The sequence below is a fragment of the Lissotriton vulgaris genome, chromosome 7, assembly GCF_964263255.1.
Source record: "Lissotriton vulgaris chromosome 7, aLisVul1.2, whole genome shotgun sequence".
NCBI lineage: Eukaryota > Metazoa > Chordata > Amphibia > Caudata > Salamandridae > Lissotriton > Lissotriton vulgaris.
In genome coordinates, this window is record NC_141695.1 from 1,720,896,659 (window position 1) to 1,720,916,233 (window position 19,575).

General features: G+C 46.5%; 1 protein-coding gene across 1 annotated transcript in view; it reads right to left on the reverse strand.

The window, feature by feature from the left end:
- The window catches only part of ENO2 (enolase 2), an 82,196-nt gene that overhangs the window by 33,858 nt on the left and 28,763 nt on the right, over window positions 1-19,575 (reverse strand). The window contains exons 3-8 of the mRNA XM_086932920.1: window positions 9,786-9,881; window positions 8,829-8,887; window positions 5,890-5,959; window positions 4,756-4,889; window positions 4,378-4,600; window positions 2,162-2,359 (exon numbers count right to left, since the gene is read on the reverse strand). Of these exons, the coding sequence (XP_086789046.1) occupies window positions 2,162-2,359; window positions 4,378-4,600; window positions 4,756-4,889; window positions 5,890-5,959; window positions 8,829-8,887; window positions 9,786-9,881 (780 nt within the window). The remainder of the gene's footprint in view (window positions 1-2,161; window positions 2,360-4,377; window positions 4,601-4,755; window positions 4,890-5,889; window positions 5,960-8,828; window positions 8,888-9,785; window positions 9,882-19,575) is intronic.

The window sequence follows — 19,575 nt, forward strand, 5'->3', positions numbered from 1 at the left end:
GATAAACACATACTAGTGTCCCAAACAAATGCATTGATTGATTCTCACAAGGACTAGTATAAGGAATCACAATTACAAACAGTAGTGGCAGGGGAATTTACGCTCATAAACGCTATTGTGCAAATCGATTCCAGTTCAAACGTGTTCATCTGAAGACTCACATTCACAAGAGACATACTTAGGTTTCATGCACAGAACCACGAGTTGTGAATTTTCATTTAAAGTACTAGAGTCAAGATTTAAAATCACAAACACAAACATGAAGGTTCACGATCATTAGCACTGGTGTCAATACTTTTCACTATCAATAGCGCTGTCAGAAATCATTACAGCTCGTAGGCGCTAGAGTCAGATATCACACTCCCAAATGACACTATCAACATTTACTATCACACGTGCTAGTGTTGTGACTAACGTCTAAAGGCACTGATAGCAGGGTTAACAATTACATTGCTAGTATGAGTAAAATCAATGCTGGCAAACAATAACACCCGAATTGATTGAAACTCACAAGCACCAGTGCTAGAGTTCGAATTTATAAGTGTTTGTCTTGGGGATCACTAGAGTTAGGATGCATACTTAGAACTACTAGTGTCATGATTAAGGCAAACGCGCGCTAATGTCAGGATTTATGGATTAGGATTATGGCACATTGTGCACCATTTCCAAGCAATGGTGTATCATACACACTCACAAGTACATGTCAGGCATTTATGTAAATGAGCAGTAGTGTTAGGACTAGTGCACATGAACACTATTGTCAGGATTCCCACTTCCAAGAACTACTGAGAGAATTCAAGCAAAAACAATACTTTAAAAACCATGCTCGCGGATAGCAGTTTCCAACTTTACAAAGACGCCCCTCTCTCACATATTAGCTTCAGGAGGGTTCAGGTTCACAATCATCATTTTTAGCACACACTCACACAAGCACTCATAAGTAGCCGTGTCAGCATTCATGCACACAAATTTATTTTGAAAGATCTGAGGATATCCCCATGCTATAACTTGCAGTGATGTAAACACCCATCCCATCTCCTGTGACCTACAATAGCAAACTAACCAACTGGATTAACCCTCACACAAACATGTTGTCAGGGTTCACCGTTGGAAACGTAGGGCCCGGTTCACAAAAGTAATCTGAGATAAAATCCTAACTTTATGACTTTCGGTATTCACAGAAGGCATTTAGGAGTAGTAAAGTTAGGGTTTCTAACTTTACCTCTCCTAAATGCCTTTTGTGAATACCGAAAGTCGTAAAGTTAGGATTTTGTCTCAGTTTACGAGTAGTAAAGTTAGGGATCCTAACTTTTACTATTCCTAAATGCCTTATGTGAATACCGAAAGTCGCAAAGTTAGGATTTTGTCTCAGTTTACGAGTAGTAAAGTTAGGGTTTCTAACTTTACTACTCCTAAATGCCTTTTGTGAATACCGAAAGTCGTAAAGTTAGGATTTTGTCTCAGTTTACGAGTAGTAAAGTTAGGGATCCTAACTTTACTACTCCTAAATGCCTTATGTGAATACCGAAAGTCGCAAAGTTAGGATTTTGTCTCAGATTACTTTTGTGAATCGGGCCCCTAGTGTCAGGGTCCAGCCACAAAAGTACATGATCATTATCTGTATTTACAGCTAGTAACCTTTGAACTCCTATCCACAACCTCGACTGTGAAAAGCCTTTAAAGTAGGAATCAAGCTACCTCACATGCAGCTGTCTCCCAATGTATGCTCAAATAGTGGCAAGGTTCGCTTACAGAATCACTTATCTAGTGATTAACATAGCACTGGTTTCAGAGCACCCACTTCAATGAACTTGTGCCAGGATGCACATAGTATTATCAAGGAGATTTGAGCATGTAAATGCAACTGCCAGGATTCAAGATCACAAGATGCAGTCCCAGTGCTCTCCCTCACAATACCTAGTGTCAGTCGTCACACTCAAAATGAACGGTGAGAATTGAGGTCTTCTCTTTCGAAGTTGGTGGCCATCCTGAAAATAAAGAAGGCCAACTGGGGTGGCAGGAGTTTCTCATTCTTAGCCGACAAACTTAAGGAACTCTCTGCCTCTATCCTTAAGATCTCGTTGAAGAAGCCTGCATGAGACACAGGTTTGCATATACTGCCTGTGAAAGAATCGGTGGTCTTGATCCACTTTGTCCCCACCTGGGTAGTCCCGGATAAAACTCTGGTAGAGTTCGCCTAATTCCTCGGCCGAGATGTAGCGGCTGGGGTCATCTGGTGACTTGAAGTCCAGATCGTACTTCCCATCACGGAAGAACTCGGACGCAGCCACATCCATCCCCAGCACGATCTTATCCGTGTAGCCGGCCTTCTCGATGGCTTCCTTCAAGAGCTCCAAGGCTGGAAAAGATGCAGAAATATGTTAACAATTATCAAAAATTATCGAGCTAGAGCCAAAGACAATAGCATCTCTGACCACATCAGGGGTTTCTATAGGACCTCAGAAATGTCAGAGACGATCCATCCGTAACCTTATATGTGCCTGTGGTGGAGCACCCATGGTCAACTTCATCTATGGGTTTGTGTATGGAATGCTTCAATTACTTACCGGTAATCCCATTATCCCGATACACCATCCCCCGTGGCAGTCCATAGGTCATGCGGTGTTTCCACACAGACATGCTGCAGCCAACCAAAAAATAAACTCCTGCCCCTCCAGGTGTGCCTATAAATGGCCACCTCTACTCAGCTAATCCCTGAGCAGACTATCTAAATCTGGGTAGGGAGTGTGGAGTGCGCAAGGGATCATCAGTCCACTGACAATGCAAACAACAAATAAAAAAGGTGTGGACTGGCAGGGTGGAATGATGGAACAGAGAAAAAGTCACATTACACAAGGACAAGGACAACTAGCAATGCACTCATAGCAGGCAAGGAAATGTCTAGCAGGGCACAAGGGACAGGCCCATGGCAGGCTGCGAACCTTAGGAACAAGAAAAGGGAAGGGAAAAACATCTAGGCTCAGGAAGACCTAGTCGGGGGACATGTCCCTTGGGGTGCAGAAGGTTTAAGGGGATGGTGGTGCAAAGCTCGGGCCAGAGTTCATTACTGATACCAGGCAACTCCAATAAGCTCAGAAGAGAGGCGGGGCATAGGGACCGAAGTGAAACAGGGATACAGGGTACGCATCTCATAAACCCCCTAGTCCAGCAGGGTGAATAGAAGGATGCATAAGACCAGCCCACTCTCCTTAAACAAACAAGGATTTGCAATGCAATAGGTTTTGCATTTACTTGATGTTAAACTATTGGCATTGTAAATGACAATGCCTATTATAATTTTTTTTTTTAAATGTAAATAAAAAGCATTGTCATTTACAATGCCAATACCTTAAACCCGCATAAATGGAGAACTATTGCATTGCAAATACTTGTTTACGTTTAAAACAGTGCGGCTCCGCTTCAAGGACACCGCACTCAGTTCATTTTTTTTTTTAACGTTAACATTGAGAGCGGTGCCCTTGAATTGGGTGCCGGACTCAGTGTTAGTGTAAGAAAAACAAATAAAGAAACCAAGCATGGTGTCCTTGAAGCGGCGCAATGCCCAGTTTTACAGTTAGAAAAACCCAAACAAACAGAGCACGGTGTCCATGAAGCGGCCACCGTGCTCACTATAAAAGTACCCACATTTTTTTATTAAACAGAGCGTGGTGTCTAAGAAGTGGACGGCGTGCTCGGTATTAAATTAAAATAAATAAACAAACTGAGTGCGGTGTCTCTAAAGCGGGCGCCACGCTGAGGGTAAAAATACAAAAAAAATAGCAGCTGCCATTTTCACCATAAGTGGCCATAAACAAAATAGTACCCCCTAGATAAAGCCAACCATTTACAAAGCCATGTAAAATATCCAGTCGTCATGGGCGGTCACAAATTGGGACAGGGCGGTACAAGGAGGGACTAACAGGCTTCATAATGAATTGGAAGCCAGCATTTACCAAGGACACCAGCCAATCAAAAATATGGGTGGAGAGAAGTTGAGGCTTCCACAGCATACTCGGCTACTGCATGCCTCACACAAAGAGAGGCGAATGCGCGCTGCTGCCAGGCTAGACCTAAAAAGGGGGTGACACACATCTGCCCACTAGTGAAAGATGTTCCAGTGCCTTCCCCAGCCCCAAATCGAGTTGGAAGTCTGTGAAGGATGGGAAAAACATCAGAATGAGTACCACGAGGGCCCCAACAAACCCAGTAGGGAGGGAGAGATACACAGAGGCTTCAGGGCCTTGAAAGTAAACACATACCCATCTTAACCCAGTTGCACCAAGAAACAGACTTAAATATCTGATTCATCTCTCACAGTTTCACAGCACTGAGATCTGAAGGACACACAGAAATTGCCACTTTGAGTCATTCCCTCACCTTCACTGTTCTCCAGGATATTGGGTGCAAAGCCACCCTCGTCGCCAACATTGGTGGCGTCCTTGCCGTACTTCTCCTTGATCACACTCTTGAGGTTGTGATAGACCTCGGCGCCAATGCGAAGGGCATCCCGGAAGCTCTCTGCCCCCACTGGGAGAATCATGAACTCTTGCATGGCCAGCTTGTTGCCCGCGTGTGAGCCCCCATTGATGACGTTGAACGCCTGGCAAAGTAACAGGAGGTTAGTAGATTGAAACAGGCCAGCTAAGAACTCCCTTCCACACTCATCCAGGGAAGGAGGTGGACTGGAGTCCTCTCTGTCTCCCCAAAGAGATTCCTGCCCCTAAAAGAGAGATAAAGGACCGGAAGTTATCTCACCGGCACAGGGAGGATGAGGTCTGTGTTGCCCGCCAGGTTGGCAATGTGGCGGTACAGCGGCACGCCTTCTTCTGCTGCTCCCGCCTTACACACAGCCAGGGACACCCCGAGGATGGCATTGGCACCAAACTGAGCTGTAGACACCACAGAAAAAAGTAAGCATTAGAGTTACATGGGATGGGTGCATAACTGCAGGTGCTGATCCCCAACACAACCTTCCCCATCTACAACCCTGTCTTCACTGGTACAATCTCCAGCTTTGCTCTTCAGCTGGTGGCATGCCCTCCTCCTTTTAGGTTTCAATTTCAATTTTAATGATATTTTATTTTCCTAAAGGAAAAACAACCATATTCCCAAGTGCCACTATGACAGAACTGTTTATAAAAACACAAAAAGAACAATTGATGGACAGAATGCTGAACATTGTCAAACATTAAACCCCCAGTACAGAGATCTGGGTACAGAGAGTACAGATGTGGGTCTCAGGCAAGTACAGAGGTGGGTCCTGGACTCACTGTGCCACTGGATTCAAGCTAACCTGGCTAATGAAGAGTGACATACCCTGAAACCGGTCCCAGGAGGCATATTTCTGGTTCAGGGAGGACCTGGCTTGGCAGTTCGAGCTGAACTGTTCCCATGAGGAGGAGGGTTAAGACTGATTTTCATATGGCTGGGTCTAAACTGGGGTGGCGAGGGAGCAATAAAACAATGGATTTAGGCCCAGATATCTTGTCTGGGGGTGAATGTGTGATTTGGTCTGCATTCCATCCATCATTTGTGTGTCTTTTGTGAATATAAACACAGCACAGATCCCAAGTGTTTTTCTAGTTTAATGGTTTTAATACTTTTTGAGGAGGATTTATTATTTATCTCAATCTCATAAATGTCTTTATGGCTTTCCTTTTTAGCTCTTACTCTCGCCTTGAAACGCTCCCATTTCCCCACCCATCCTCTCCCCTAGGATTTAATTTCTTTCACCATTTTCTGTCTAGGGCTTCAGTTAAACATGAAGGTGTTTGGGCAGAGAATGGCATAAACCCTCCTTCATTAAATTATATCCATCTGAACAAGTCCTAAAAGCAAGCATATTTGTAATTTATTTATTTCGTAGAATTGTGTTTCTTCACTTCTCACATTTGTTCTCCGTCCCATCCATCTCGAGCATAAGGTTGTCAATCTTATCTTGCTCCGTCACAGCCAAACCCTAAAAACAAGAGAATTGCATCAGAAAGTTGCAGCTCCTATCAATGTGAACGGGAAATCAATTCAACACATAGACATGCACTGGTGATTCAGTACTTGAGACCATCATAGCTTATATACACACAGGTCTTCATCCCAACTCTTGCACACATTTTGGACCAGATGTATGAAACATTTCTGACAGCAAAATGCCTGTATAAACCCATTTTAGGAGTCTGTAGACTTTTACAAAAGGATAAAATGGAATTGGGACAGGATACCAATTCAGTATTTGGTAGGGTGGACTGCTATTAAAAAAAATGTTTTTAAACGCTGGGGGCGTGGCTATAACACCAATCCAAGATGGCGTAACTGCATTAAGCTCCAACCGGCAGAGGAGACAGTCAAGTATTATCCCTCCTGGGCCCACTAGGGCCGGTGACTCCCCAGTTGTTGGCAGGCAAGAGGCAGTGGTGACTGGTGGTGTCCAGAACGGCTATACACCCGGGGGAGCTGTAAAGTGCCGCTTTAGAGCTGGGGCACTGCTCCCCCAATGCTTGCCTCCAAGATGGCGCCTTGTGCCCGCAATTGGTGGGGGCCTTCCCTGAAAGATACCAGGCCGCAGCCTCCAGGGAGGACCCAGCCCGACGCCTCACAGTATGAGGTGGGAGGCGCAGTGCTGCAAAGAGACAGCCTTGGTATTATCAGAGAGCAGAGACCAGCGGGCCCACCGTGAGAAGAGGACACGGAGAGAGCCACAGTGCGCCCACACATCTAATGGGACTTCCCTGCAGTCACAGCACACTTCATGGGACCACGACCTAACCCGCTCGGCAAGACCCACAGGACATTGTTGCTGCTCGACCTCAGGGATGTGGCGGCAGGCAGTATCCACCGCCTCCTCTCAATTTCAGAGCGATGGTGGCCATGTGGGGGGCGGGTACCTGTGTGATGGTGAGCCAGGGCATCGGCCTGCATATCCCCACAACTGCTGGCGAGACTGGGGTACACCTGGGGCCTACTGGAGATGGAGCTGCATTTTTTATTTTTATTTTTATTTATTTAAAGAGTTTTATATAGCGCTGGCTAGACCCGAAGGTATCAGAGCGCTTTACATGAGAATCAACAATGTAACAGAAAAAGATCAACAATTACACAATACATAAAAAAATAGGCAATACAATAGGAGAGGAGAGAAAGGAGGGAGAAAGTAGTGGAGGGGGCAGGGGAGGTGAGAAGGGAGGATAAGGGAAGAGACAACAAGGCGAGACGAAAGGAAGTCTGTCTAAAAACCGACTGGGTAGGTGACGACCTAGGAGGGAACCCACGGCCCATCTCCTCTATAGCTAAACCAGGTAGCTCTATCGGGCATCAAACAAAATAATTCAGTCTCAATAAATTGAGAGAGGAGAGACATAAATAGAGGGAGGATGCGGGAAGAGACGACAGGAGAGACGAAAGGAAGTCTGTCTAAAGACCGACTGGGTAGGTGATGCCCAAAAAGGGAATCCCCTCCTCTATAGCTAAACCAGGTAGCTCCATCGGGCATCAGACAAAATAGCTAGATCTCAATTGACGAGGGAAAGTTCACAGACAAACAGGGTGGGGACTAAGGGCCAGGACAGGTAAGGGCAACGGTCAGTAGCAGGAAAGTGGAGAAGAGTAGAGTGGGGAGGGGTAGGGGGTAGGGGGAGGAGGGAGATAAGGTCAGGAGAGACGCAGGAGGGTTTGTTGCAGCCATCATTTTAGGCAGGTACAGGCAGTATATACGAAAACACGTTTAAGGAGTGTGGAGGAAGGATAAATAGGGAGGATAGGGGTAAGGGGGAAGGAGGGAGAAAACGGGGTAGCTCCACCGGTCATCGGTAAGGTAGTAAGGTCTCCGCGGTCGAGGGAAAGTTCACAGGGTAAATGTCCTGAAGGGTGTGCAGGTTCCAGGTCGGAAAGGGGTAAGAGGGGAGGGGGAAGGAGGGAGAAGACGGCAGGAGAGACAAAGGAAGGTCTTCCCAATGTCCGGCTGGGTAGGGGGCGGCCGAGGGGGGAAACCACAACCCATCTCCCCTATAGCTATCCGGGTAGCTCCACCGGGCATCGGCAGGGTGCATAGCTGATACCATATAACCCACCCCAACATCACACAAGCCAACCCGGCTGACCATCACCTCCCTTGGGGTTCTTTCACACCCGGGATACTGAAGGGGGTGGCCACTGCTCGGCCCAGAGCACCAGCAGAAGGGGACTGTACTGATAACGGGGAAGATGCATGAACCCTCAGGCACCCCAACCCCTGATACAAACAGAAGATACAATGGTCAAAACAGCAGCCAACCGCCTGGACCACTAGGCTTTCAAGACCCTGCCACCCAGAGGAGACGATGTCCCCTGGTCAGTGAACAAGGGACACCGATTGGGTGGCAGCCATCTCTCAGAGAGATAATGGCTGTAATCAAAGAGTCAAGAGAGCCATTAACTAACATAATAGACACAGTGGCCCTGGACATTATGCTTCTCAGGGAAGACATGAAAAAAATATTGGCATGGGTACAGGCAGAGGAGACCAGCCCAGGCAACCATGCAGAAACCATTAAACCGCTACAGGTCGAAGTGCCCCAGCTCAAGGAAATGACAAGTAAACTGCACTTTCGTGGCCCAGGAACCCCAGCCTGCACTGGGACAGCTGAAAAAGTTCCCAAACAAAAGTAACTCTGACTCCCACTGTCTAGCCATAGGTGCATACGGAAGCTCCTGTGTGAGGTCCGAAATGAGATAGTGCTGTCGACGCCACAAGAAAAAGAGGGAATAGTGGAAGAGCAGAGATGGAGACCAGCAGAACCAAGATTTCAAGGAATTAACTCTATAAATGAAGGACACTTGTAAGTCAAATGTCTTACAGACTCCAGCAGGGCGGGGGCGATGGTGTTGTTGATGTGGTCCACAGCCATGAGGACACCTGCAGGGAAAAGAAGACACAGATCAGACTGTGTGTATGTGTGTGGTAAACATGGTTATGACTTCCTCCTCTCTTAGCCTGGGCTGTACCCCACCCTTGACTGTGCCTCCTGCCTCAGGCTGTAGCCCGGGGTTCACAACTTGTCTTGCGGCCTACCTCACACTTCAATGATCGCAGAGACCATTTTTCTAGATTTTCCTTTTGGATTTATGCTACAAATACGATTGGAACGCTGCTTCTTTTGATTTCTTGCCTTGAGAAAGATCTAAGCGTGCCAGCCACTTTGGGCAAAACACGTGTCGGCTGAAACCCTGATGATTTCAATAAAAGCAAATCAAATACACAAAGAATGTCTTGGGCATTTATTCCTGAAATAAACCATAAACTTCCTAGGCATGGCCTGTTTTCCCTGAATTACCTTTCCAATTACCTGGTGGACATTAGTCGTGTTGCCACCTGACAGGCAGTCCAATTTTTGGACCATTGAATATGGGTCGTGTCCTGGCCCCTTGAGCCGCACCCCTGCTTCTAGAAACCAGTGCCCCACACTTTGCCCACTACTGAGGCTGTGCCTCCTACCTTGGCCTGGAGAGTGGTTGAGACACCACGACGCGCCCTGCAGAGGAGGCTTTACCCTGCACCCCAAGGCTGGGCTTCAAATCTCACCATTAAGCCATGTCTGCTTCTACCTGCTCCTTTCGGCTGCAGCCCACCCAGCTCTTCAGCCCTCCGGCCTTGCTGTGCTACTGAGACTACACTGCTCGCCGTGCTCTACCTCCCACCTCGCCTTCAGTCGTGACTCTCATCAGGGCCTTCAGTCAACCCAAGCCCAGAAAGCCCACCTATAGGAACACATTTCAAACCCCCAGAGAGACAGAAGTGACGTCGGCGTCTTTACCTTTTCCCAGGAAGCGGGACTTGTCGTCGTCTCGTAGCTCGAGAGCCTCGTAGATGCCGGTGGAAGCCCCGCTGGGAACGGCGGCTCGGAACAGGCCTTAACAGGGAGACAGAAACCGTGTTTGTTTCAATAACAAGCAGGGGTGTATCTTTACCAATATTGTTAGGGAGGTGTGTGAGTCTGATATTTCCAAACAAGCACAGTGCAGGGGCATCTTAAGGATTTTGGGGGCCCTGGGCCAAACATATTTTGGGGGCCCCAGTGTGGAACAGCTTTTAATTTATGATCCAATTTGTGCCTTGTAAAGCCCTCTTTGGCCAGGTCTCCACAGGCACACTGGTCCAAATTCTAAATGGGTTTCCATCAAGATCCAGGGATAGTGGTGTGGTGGGTTCAATATTGTAATAGAGCAGCAGCTCACTAATATTATTAAAAATAATCTCTGCGACCCACTGCCATTTCGCCATTTCTCATATGTGAGGTCCTGTTTTGATCTAAAAGGAACGTTCTTTCTGGATGTTGCATGGTGTTGAAAAGCAAACAACATTTCCCTACAAAATGTCTGCAGTAGACTCCCATACATCACCCGTATTAAAAATCAATTAAAGTAAAAGAGTATTTAACTCCTTGCATGCTCATGCACGGTGGCCGTGTGCTGATGACGAGCTGAGCTCGTAATGACACGCGCGGCGCTCACACGCAGGGTTAATTCCCCCGCGGTGCTGAGCGTTCTGAAAAACGGGCGTGGTCATGACGAGCTCAGCTCGTCATCAGCACAGCGCCACCGTGCAGTGTGACGAGCTCAGCTCGACACAAGCACCGTGGCACTGCGCGCGCCCCCTCCTCCCTAGCGCCGCACGGGAATTTGTCCTGCGGCGAAGGGGTTAAAACAATCAATGTTTAAGAATCATTAGAGGTCATCAGGGGAGGACTGTGTGGAGAACAGAGCTGTAACTATTAGGGGGGCCCTGAAAGACTGAGGCACTGGGTCAGAGCCCACTTTGCCCATGCCTTAAAACGTCTCTGCAGGCATACCCACCTGAGAAGGACATGGGTGGTGCATGCGACAGGAAGCCGTGCTGGAGAAGCGTCGGAGCAGTTCTGATGCCGACTGCAGAAGCTATTTTATACCTGACTTTGGGAGACGGTCCTAACACATCCTTCCAGCTATGTGCATTTCAGTGGAAAGTGCTCACAGAAGAACACAAGCAGCAGCCCCCACACATTCAACTAACAGGCAGCAAGTGCCCAGCTCACAGACAACCACAATTCTCTTTGTTCAAGATGTTCCTGGACTGGCAGCAGGTCTTAGAGGTCAAACTGAGAGCCCACCTACACAACTCCTCCAGACAGAGCAGCCCATCAGGGGAACAAAGACACACTGGGTGGTTATACATTGCCAGGAGACAAACAGATCTGACTGGTGTATTTTTTTTAATATAGCACAACTGCTGCATTTCTGACCGCTCTACATAAGAGTTGTCGTTATTGTCCTGTCAATTCCCTAACTGTTACACCAGATGTTTAATAAAAGTAAACCAGGTTGGACTTCGGAAGGGTGGGGACTCTTGAAACCTTGACCTGCAGATCACCGCATGTTTCTTAAGCAAGTGTTCGGCTCGCTGAACCAAGGCCGTAGCTTACAAGTGGTAATGGTAAGTGTTAATACCACCCAAGAGAACTCATTTTCAACAACCTTAGAATTACAAAACATTAAGGGGATGATTACGATGCTGGTCGGACGAGCATCCGACCGGCATTGTGTCAGAAATGGGAACGGCCAACAAGGAGTCTGCAGTTCTGCTTTCCGAATTATGACGCGACCGCCTTCACAGCGGTTGGAAAGTGTATGTTTCCTATTGCGGCTTGTGCTGGGGGCCGCCGCACAAGCTCCAATAGGAAAAATACACTTTTTAAACATACATGCACCATGTGGCAGGCATAATGCGGTGCCTGCCACACCATGCATGGATGCTTAGGAGGGCACTACAGGTGCCCCTAGGGCCCGTAGTTGAGGGACACTGGGGAAAGGGGCTCTGCTAGGGGCCCCAAAGTACCTTTTCCAATAGCCTTTTCATGGCAGAAGAGCTGACATGAAATGTGCACCATAATCCCCACAGTGGTGCCTAAGTAGGCACTGCCCCCATTTTGAGGATTACGATCCGCCCCCCGCCCACAACGGACTCAGGGGTGGCCTTAGGCATGTGCAAGCTGTGCACCTGCACAGGGCCACCAAACCCCAGTGGCCACCACGCCAATATATATCCTTAATATAATAATCCTCTGAGGATGGATACATATTTGTGTGGTGGCCCCTGGCAGGGATTTGGCGGCCTCCAGCTCTGTTCCACTTCCAAACACCCTGAATCCCCCCTCTTCACTGGCCTTCACACTCAACCCCACCGGGACACCTTCTTCTGGGGCCCCCTACCTACACTCCCTGCCCAGGGCCGCCATGAGCCTAGAGCCGCCCCTGACGGACTCCTTGAGCCTGTCGGAGGCAGAACAGATTCCCCCTGCAGGCATCGATTGGACCACCTGTATTGTAATACAGCAGTCAGACTGATGCCTCAAATGTCTGGCGGACCACCACCGACGAGCTGTTGGATGGCCTTCCGCCCGACATCGTAACAAGGCCCTAAGTTACCTTGGATGGCATATGCAGCTGTTTGCAGATAGCATAAAACTCTCTGAGCTACTTTGCCATTATTGTAACTCATCTCCTTTAGGTTGCACAAGTCTTTCTGCAGCAACCGCATTAATCCACTGTGCTATCATACCTAGGAGTAGGCCTATCATTAATACCATGGCAGTGTGAACAGTTTCCTCTTCCTACTCCCTGAGCATAGAAGTCAGAAGGAGTTCACTGGGGGACCTCATGCAAACAGCAGAGGCAGGCAGTGCAGGAAGCATGAACCAAGGAGAAGAAACATGCTTATGTGTTTATACACTAATAGTAACCTTTTATATAGCACAATACAAAGGGACGTTTTTGGTCCTTAGATGAATTTTTCGAGTTCCTTATACTGTGTGTCAGGAATACTGGGGGCCGGAATAAGGGCTGGACTGGGAACCGAAAGCAGCCCTGGCAGTTTTCACGGACCAGCCTCTGACTGGCCCTGGGAGGCTGGAAACGCTTGCTTGCTGATTTTGTTACTGGGGGCCGATACTGCAGCACATCTGCAAAACTGGCCCCCGCTGCTGCAAATCGGCCCCCACCTTTCCAGCCTCCCAGGGAAATGCCCGATGCACGGTACAGCCTGTCCGGCCCTGGCCGGAATCACCAGTTCTGTCTGGTATCCCAGTACCAAAATACGGGGTTTCAAACTATTCTCCCCAGAATTGGGAATAACGTTTTATACAGGAGTACTGGGCCCTATTATGTGTGTGTACTTTCCTATTTCATGGTGAATAATGGGCCCACATCTTCATCCATTTCCCATCAGATTTATGCCAGTGGTAAGTGGATGTGGGCGCCTTGCTTTGCCCTAGGTGTAGGTAGCAGAGAGTATGAAGCAAAGGAAAGACCATGTGAAGCATCTATTGCTCTATCTAGGTTCAGTAGGAGAGTGGGGGCAAGGTGCTGCAGTTTCCCTCAACCCCTTTAACTTCTCTGTCACCTCCCTATCCAGTGTCTAAGGGCCAAAGAATACTGGGTCTGGTATTTGCTGGTCTGGTAACATTCCAGATTGAGACACTGAAAACCATATAGTTCACAGAGCAGTATCCACCCTAGGAAACTGCACCGGGCAACTAATGATAACGGTCTTAACGTTTATTTATTTATTTATTTATAAATATAGGGCAAACAAGATCCCGAGGGATATCAGAGCGCTTTACAATAGGATGGGAGGAAGGACATAGATGCAAAATCGACATCAAGTAGGAGTAGAAAACAGGAATGATCGCATATTCGGGGACATTTGCACACAAAAGCACCATAACAAATGATAGTCCAATGGAAGTAAGAACAGTGTCTTCGAGCAGGTGCGCCTAGCCCAATTAGGGTAAAAATGTATTCATAAAGAATTTTTTGGCTTCCAATTTGAACGCCATTGTTGAAGAGATTCGGCATACTTCAGGTGGAAGAGAGTTCCATAGCTTTGAGGCAGCGCTGGAAAAAGCTCTGTGGCAAGTTCTCTTTTTCCTACAGATGAGTGGCTTCTTGAGGCTCTAACACCCCAAGAAAGCTCCAGTTTTTGCGCCAGGTACCTGGGAGTACTGGAGTGAAGGGCATTGTGCACCAGAACGACGATCTTCAACTGAATACGCGCTTCATAAGGCAACCATTTGATAGAATTTAGGACAGGTTATATGTGCTCATTTCGCTTAGTGCTTGTAACCAGTCTAGCCGCTGTATTCAGTGATGCTCTTAGTGGAGCCAGGGAGTATTTGGGAAGGCCATAGAGGGTTGCGCTGCCGTAGTCCAGCCTAGGCAGGACAAGCACTAGCACCACCTGCTTGAAATCGTTTTGTGGAAGTAAAGGTTTGATATGTCTGAGTGTCCTCATCCATTGGTTTGCTCCTTTGCATACCTTACTGATGTGATTTTTCATATTCGGGTGCTTATCCGAGGTGACTCTGAGCGATTTGGCTGAGTCTACGATGAGAGGAGTGCAGTCTAAGGCAGTGAGGTGATTCAACCAGAGGTCAAACTTGGGGGTGTGGTTCGGAGGGGAGACGACCAGGAATTCCGTTTTGGAGGTGTTGAGCAGAAGATGGTTCTCAGTTAACCAGTTTTGAGTAGATGTTAGGGTCGAGTTGAGAGAGATGATGTTTTCGGGGAAAGATATTCTCAAATAGAGTTGCGTATCATCCGCATACATATGGAATAGAGTGTTTGAGGAGTTTGAAGATTTGGCATTGGTTCCAAGAACAAATTGAAGAGGATCGGAGATAGGGCTGATCCTTGGGGAATCCTCATGAGAACTGGAGAGGGCTGGGAGAGAGAGTGGTTTGCCTTGACCCTTTGAGATCTGTGGTAGAGGAAAGACGAGAACCATTGTAGCACCTGACCAGAAAAACCCATCCTATTTTTCAAAGTGGCAGGAGGTTGTCCTGATTAACCGTGTCGAGTGCGGAAGAAAGGTCAAGGAGGATCAGGAGGCAGGATTCATTTTGGTCAAGCATTTTTAACAAGTCATCAACGGCGTGAGTGAGTGCTGACTCAGTGCTGTGCCCCTTCTGAAAGCCTGATTTATGCTGGTCAAGGAGTTGGAAATTCTCTATATGTGCACAGAGTTGGGATTATACGCATTTTTCTATGAGTTTCGCTAGGTGGGGATGTTGGAGATAGGCCGGAAGTTATTGAGATCCGCTTTGTCAGCGGTCGTTTTTTTTAGTATAGGTGATACCTGAGCTGCTTTTAGGCTGTCGGCGATTTTACCTTGTGAAAGCGAGGCATTTACAATCCTTGTCCAGGTGGGGAGGAGTACACTTGATATCTTTGAAGATGGCCTGGGGTAACGGGTCACTGAAGTGGTTGGATGGGTTGATATTCAGATGGATCTTGTAGATGTCTATTTCACTAAGTAGAGTAAAGGTGCACCATGATGCATTGTTCTTGGTGATCAGGCTGTAGATCTGTGCTTTCCCGAGAGGTCATGGGATGGTATGTCCCTGGAGGAAGACAATAGAGCCTTCTTAGAGGTGAGGTCAATGGAGATGCTTTCTCCCTGAAGAAAGCAGCAAGTTTGTCGCAAGAGGGAGGGGTGCCACCAGGGTCAGAGTGGTTGGGACCTACTACTGATTGCTGTTTGTCCAATTTGAAGAGTTTCTTGGGGCGGTTTGCCTCTTGGTCCAGTTGGTGTCTGAAGTAGTCCGACTTAGCACTCTTGATTTGTTTGTTGTAGAGGCTCCTAGCCTCTCTAAGGAGGTTTAGTTGTTCCGAAGAGGGATTGGATCACCAGGAACGTTCGAGTGCTTCAAGGTTGTTTAATTTGTCATTATACCAGGGTTTAAATATTTTTAATGCTGCATTTTTTTGTTGGATAGGAGCAATGTCATCCATGATGTTGGAGATGGTCGAATTGTAGGAGTCAGTGAGTGACTATACCTCAACCAGGTCGGCTAGGGAGGCGAGGGTCAAACTACAGTGGGGCGCTATTTTAATGAAGTCTATTGAGATGAGGTCCCTTTCCATATCTTTAATTTCATTGGTTGAGCCAACCTCATCGACATCTCCCTGTTGATATAAAAGAAGATGCAGTGCTGGTCGGACCAGTCACACAGGGTCATGAAAGCCAAGGTGATGGTCTGCTCTTTGGAGATAATGAGGTCTAAAGTTTCTCCTTTAATATGATTTGGTTGGTCACAGTGCTGAGTTAGATCTGGATCATTTAAGAAAGACTTAAGGCAGGATACAGCGAGGTCGTTGGGGTTAGACCAGTGAAGGTTGAAATCACAGAGGAAGATTTGGGCCATGGTTTAATCAACATAGCAGAGATGATTTCCATTAGTTGCTCGATGAAGGGAAGCTTGTCTGCCGGGGGATGGTAAAAGGAGTGAAGTTTACAGACTGGTAGGTTCTTGCTTGAGATGCTGAGACAAAGGTATTCAAAGGAGGAAGGAGTAGAGGACTCTACTTGAGAGATCGAGAGTGTGTTTCTGTGAATACAAGCTAGGCCACCGCCCAACTTCCAGGTTCTGTCGAGCCTAATTATGTCATGAGTGGGAGGAACTAGGAGGTCTAAGATAGGAGTGGAAGAGGGGTTTAGCCAAGTTTCAGTGAGGATGATAATGTCTAAGTCCTTGTGTTGGATGAGGTCGAAGATAACGGAGGCATGTTTACTTGCTGATCTGCAATTGAGTAATGCACATTTAAGACATCACAGATTTGGGGAGGAAGGCATCTAGATGACTTTCACATGAGTGGGGTTGTCAATATTACTGCCTCATAGTACCGAAAGTTTGGAGGTTCTCTGTATGGGTTTGCATGGATGGATTGTATTTGTCTCTGCGAGGTCATGTTGGGGTTGGACCAGGTAGGATAAGAGTTGTGAGGGTCCTAAATTGCTAGCACACAGCTGAACCAGTTCAGTAAAAACAGCCAGGATACAAACATCTGCCTTACATGTTACATGCAGCGGTTTCCAGTGGGTGCATAACTCACTGAGCTTGTTTTACCTGGACTTAAACTTGTTAAGCACAAGTTGCACTGGGTTTCGGAGAACAAAAAAACTGTAATCAACTGATCTATCTTACATAGAACACAAATGACATTCTATGTTGTTAGTTTTAATTATTACTATTAGTATTATTATTATTGTTGCTTTTTATTAATGTTTATGATTGTTAATTATTACGTTTTTTTAATTATTAGCAAAATAGTAATACTACTTATAATAGTATCAGAAATATCAATAAAATAGATTAGTGCTGATAATTTGTTCTGATGTGCTTTATTGATAAGAGTTTCTTACTCAGCACTTTTCCCAAACTGCCCATTTTCTCTCTTATAATGTTAAATTGCCCTTCTCTGTTCTGAACAGGCAGCCAAGTGTTGCAGTCACAATATCAGGCAATGTAATACTGCCACTGACCACTGGATGTCACTAGTGCACTCTCTGCTCCTTCCAAGGCCTCACTCAAAGCTTGTTTCAAATGGTCACTGGTTGTGCCTGCTTTGCCAGTATCTGGCGCTGCCACCTTTTGCAGAAGAAATACCGTTCGGGTCTTCAGATTCGATCCGAAGCTGATACTTGAAAAATACTTTGGTAAAAAAATCTTGCTATTCTTTTTTAAAGGGCCCATAGAACCTCTGTGGGGCACATGAATCATTGGAAATTGCGGTAGAAAAGGGGTAGAATCTGCCCTTTGCGACTGCAATTTTTGCATATGGGATGCATCATCCCAAATGCAAAAAATCCCTATTTAAGTAATCGCTAAATTTGCAATTACTTAAATTGCGATTGCATTTGGGGAATCTCAAAGTACGATTCCCTAAATGCATTGTCACAAAAAAAAGAACAAATTGTGATTCTGCATTGAAGAAATGCAAATTACCTTTTTTTTTTTTTTTGCTGATTTATATAGCGCGCACTTGACCCGAAGGTATTGGAGCGCTTTACATGAGCAGCGGTTATGTTACACAAGGACCAACATTTTTTTTTGGGGGGGGGGGGATACGGGGAGATTAAGTGATTTGCCCAGAATCACAGGATATAGACAAAAACCCGCGGCTCGAACCTTGGTTTCCAGCACCAAGGTCGGCAGCTCTAGTCGTCAGACCACATCCTCTCCCCAACTCAAAGTTGATGGTAATTTGCGTGAAATAAAAAAAATTCACAAAAGTGCATTTTTCAAAGTTCTATGTTGCACACATGCATGCCCTTGGTCCACCTGTGTGTGCAACATGTTTTTAAATTGCAATTTCACTGATGCATTAGGGTGTCCTTTTAGCACCCTTGCACCCTTGAAATTGCATGTGCAATTTGCGAGTACCTATTTGGTACTCCCAAATTGCGCATGAAATTCCCATTGATACCTATGGGCCTCTAGGCCCATGGGAATGAATGGGACACAATTCCTTATTTGGGATTCACAATTTGCGAGTCACAAATAAGGAATGTGCAGGAATCCCAATTTCTTTTGCGATTCCTACTTGCATATGGAATTGTGATTCCTAACTTTGATGCATGTGGCCCTGTATGCTTTAAATAATTTTGGAGGAACACTTCCAAGAGCTATCATATATTTTTGAGCTCGTTTTCTCTTTAATGTTTTTCTTTTAAGGTTATTTTTCTCAGAGGAAAAATACCATGCTTCACTGGTTTTTCTAATGTTTGTATTAACCTCGACATAAAAATACCGACCATTTTGGTAAAATGCTAACTAACATAAGAAATATAGGGGCATATTAACAAGCTGAAGTATCGCCGCTTTCTCGGCACAATTCGCCGAGAAAGCGGCAATACTTCCAGCGCCCTATTAACAAGGGCATTGCAACGCCTGCCACAAGCCCACTTTGCATGTCAGCGAGAAACATCGCTAATGACATGCAAAGTGGGCGTTCCCATGTCCAACCACATGTAAAATGTGGTTGGAGGTGGCAACACCCTATCCCCAAAGCAGGCGTTGGGAGAAAAAGACCTGCGATAAACTTGTTTATCGCAGGTCTCCCAACGCCTGCTCTGACCAGGCGTTAGGCATTGTTAACATGGGCGTGTGGATCATAAAGCTGAATCCACCCCCCATATTATCAAGGCACACATTAGCGTGTGAAAACAACGCTTGTTTTCACACGCTAATGTTCACTATCACCGGCTATCGCAAGATTTACTATCGCCTACGTGTTGCGCGTTGATAATATCGCGCTAACACAGCAAAAAATCCGGCGATAGTGAAATGTGCGATGTGCGTTTTTTAACACACATCTTGTTAATATGCCCCATATTTGGAACCCATTTGCCTTCACTAAAGCTATTTCAGAGGTATGCTATTACCCAAAGGAATGATACGCATTTTATTGACCTCTGAATACAAAAGGCAGAGTTGACCTAACCAGACTTGAACCTGCAGCCACCTACCCAGACTTGAACCTGCAGCCACAAGATTCATGCTATGGAAGTATCTGCACACTGAGCCACCAGACTCACTGCAGAACATAAGTCACTACCATAGACTGACTCGCTACTAGATGGCTCCAGGCTTCAGGGCATCAATGGATGTCTCATTATTGTGACTGGCCACTAGGTGGCAATGCTGCCTTAATATCTGTTATGTGGCTGCAGGTTAGGCGGTGAATTAATGAACCATGAGACCCAGACTGGCTTAGGGATGGCTAGTGTGT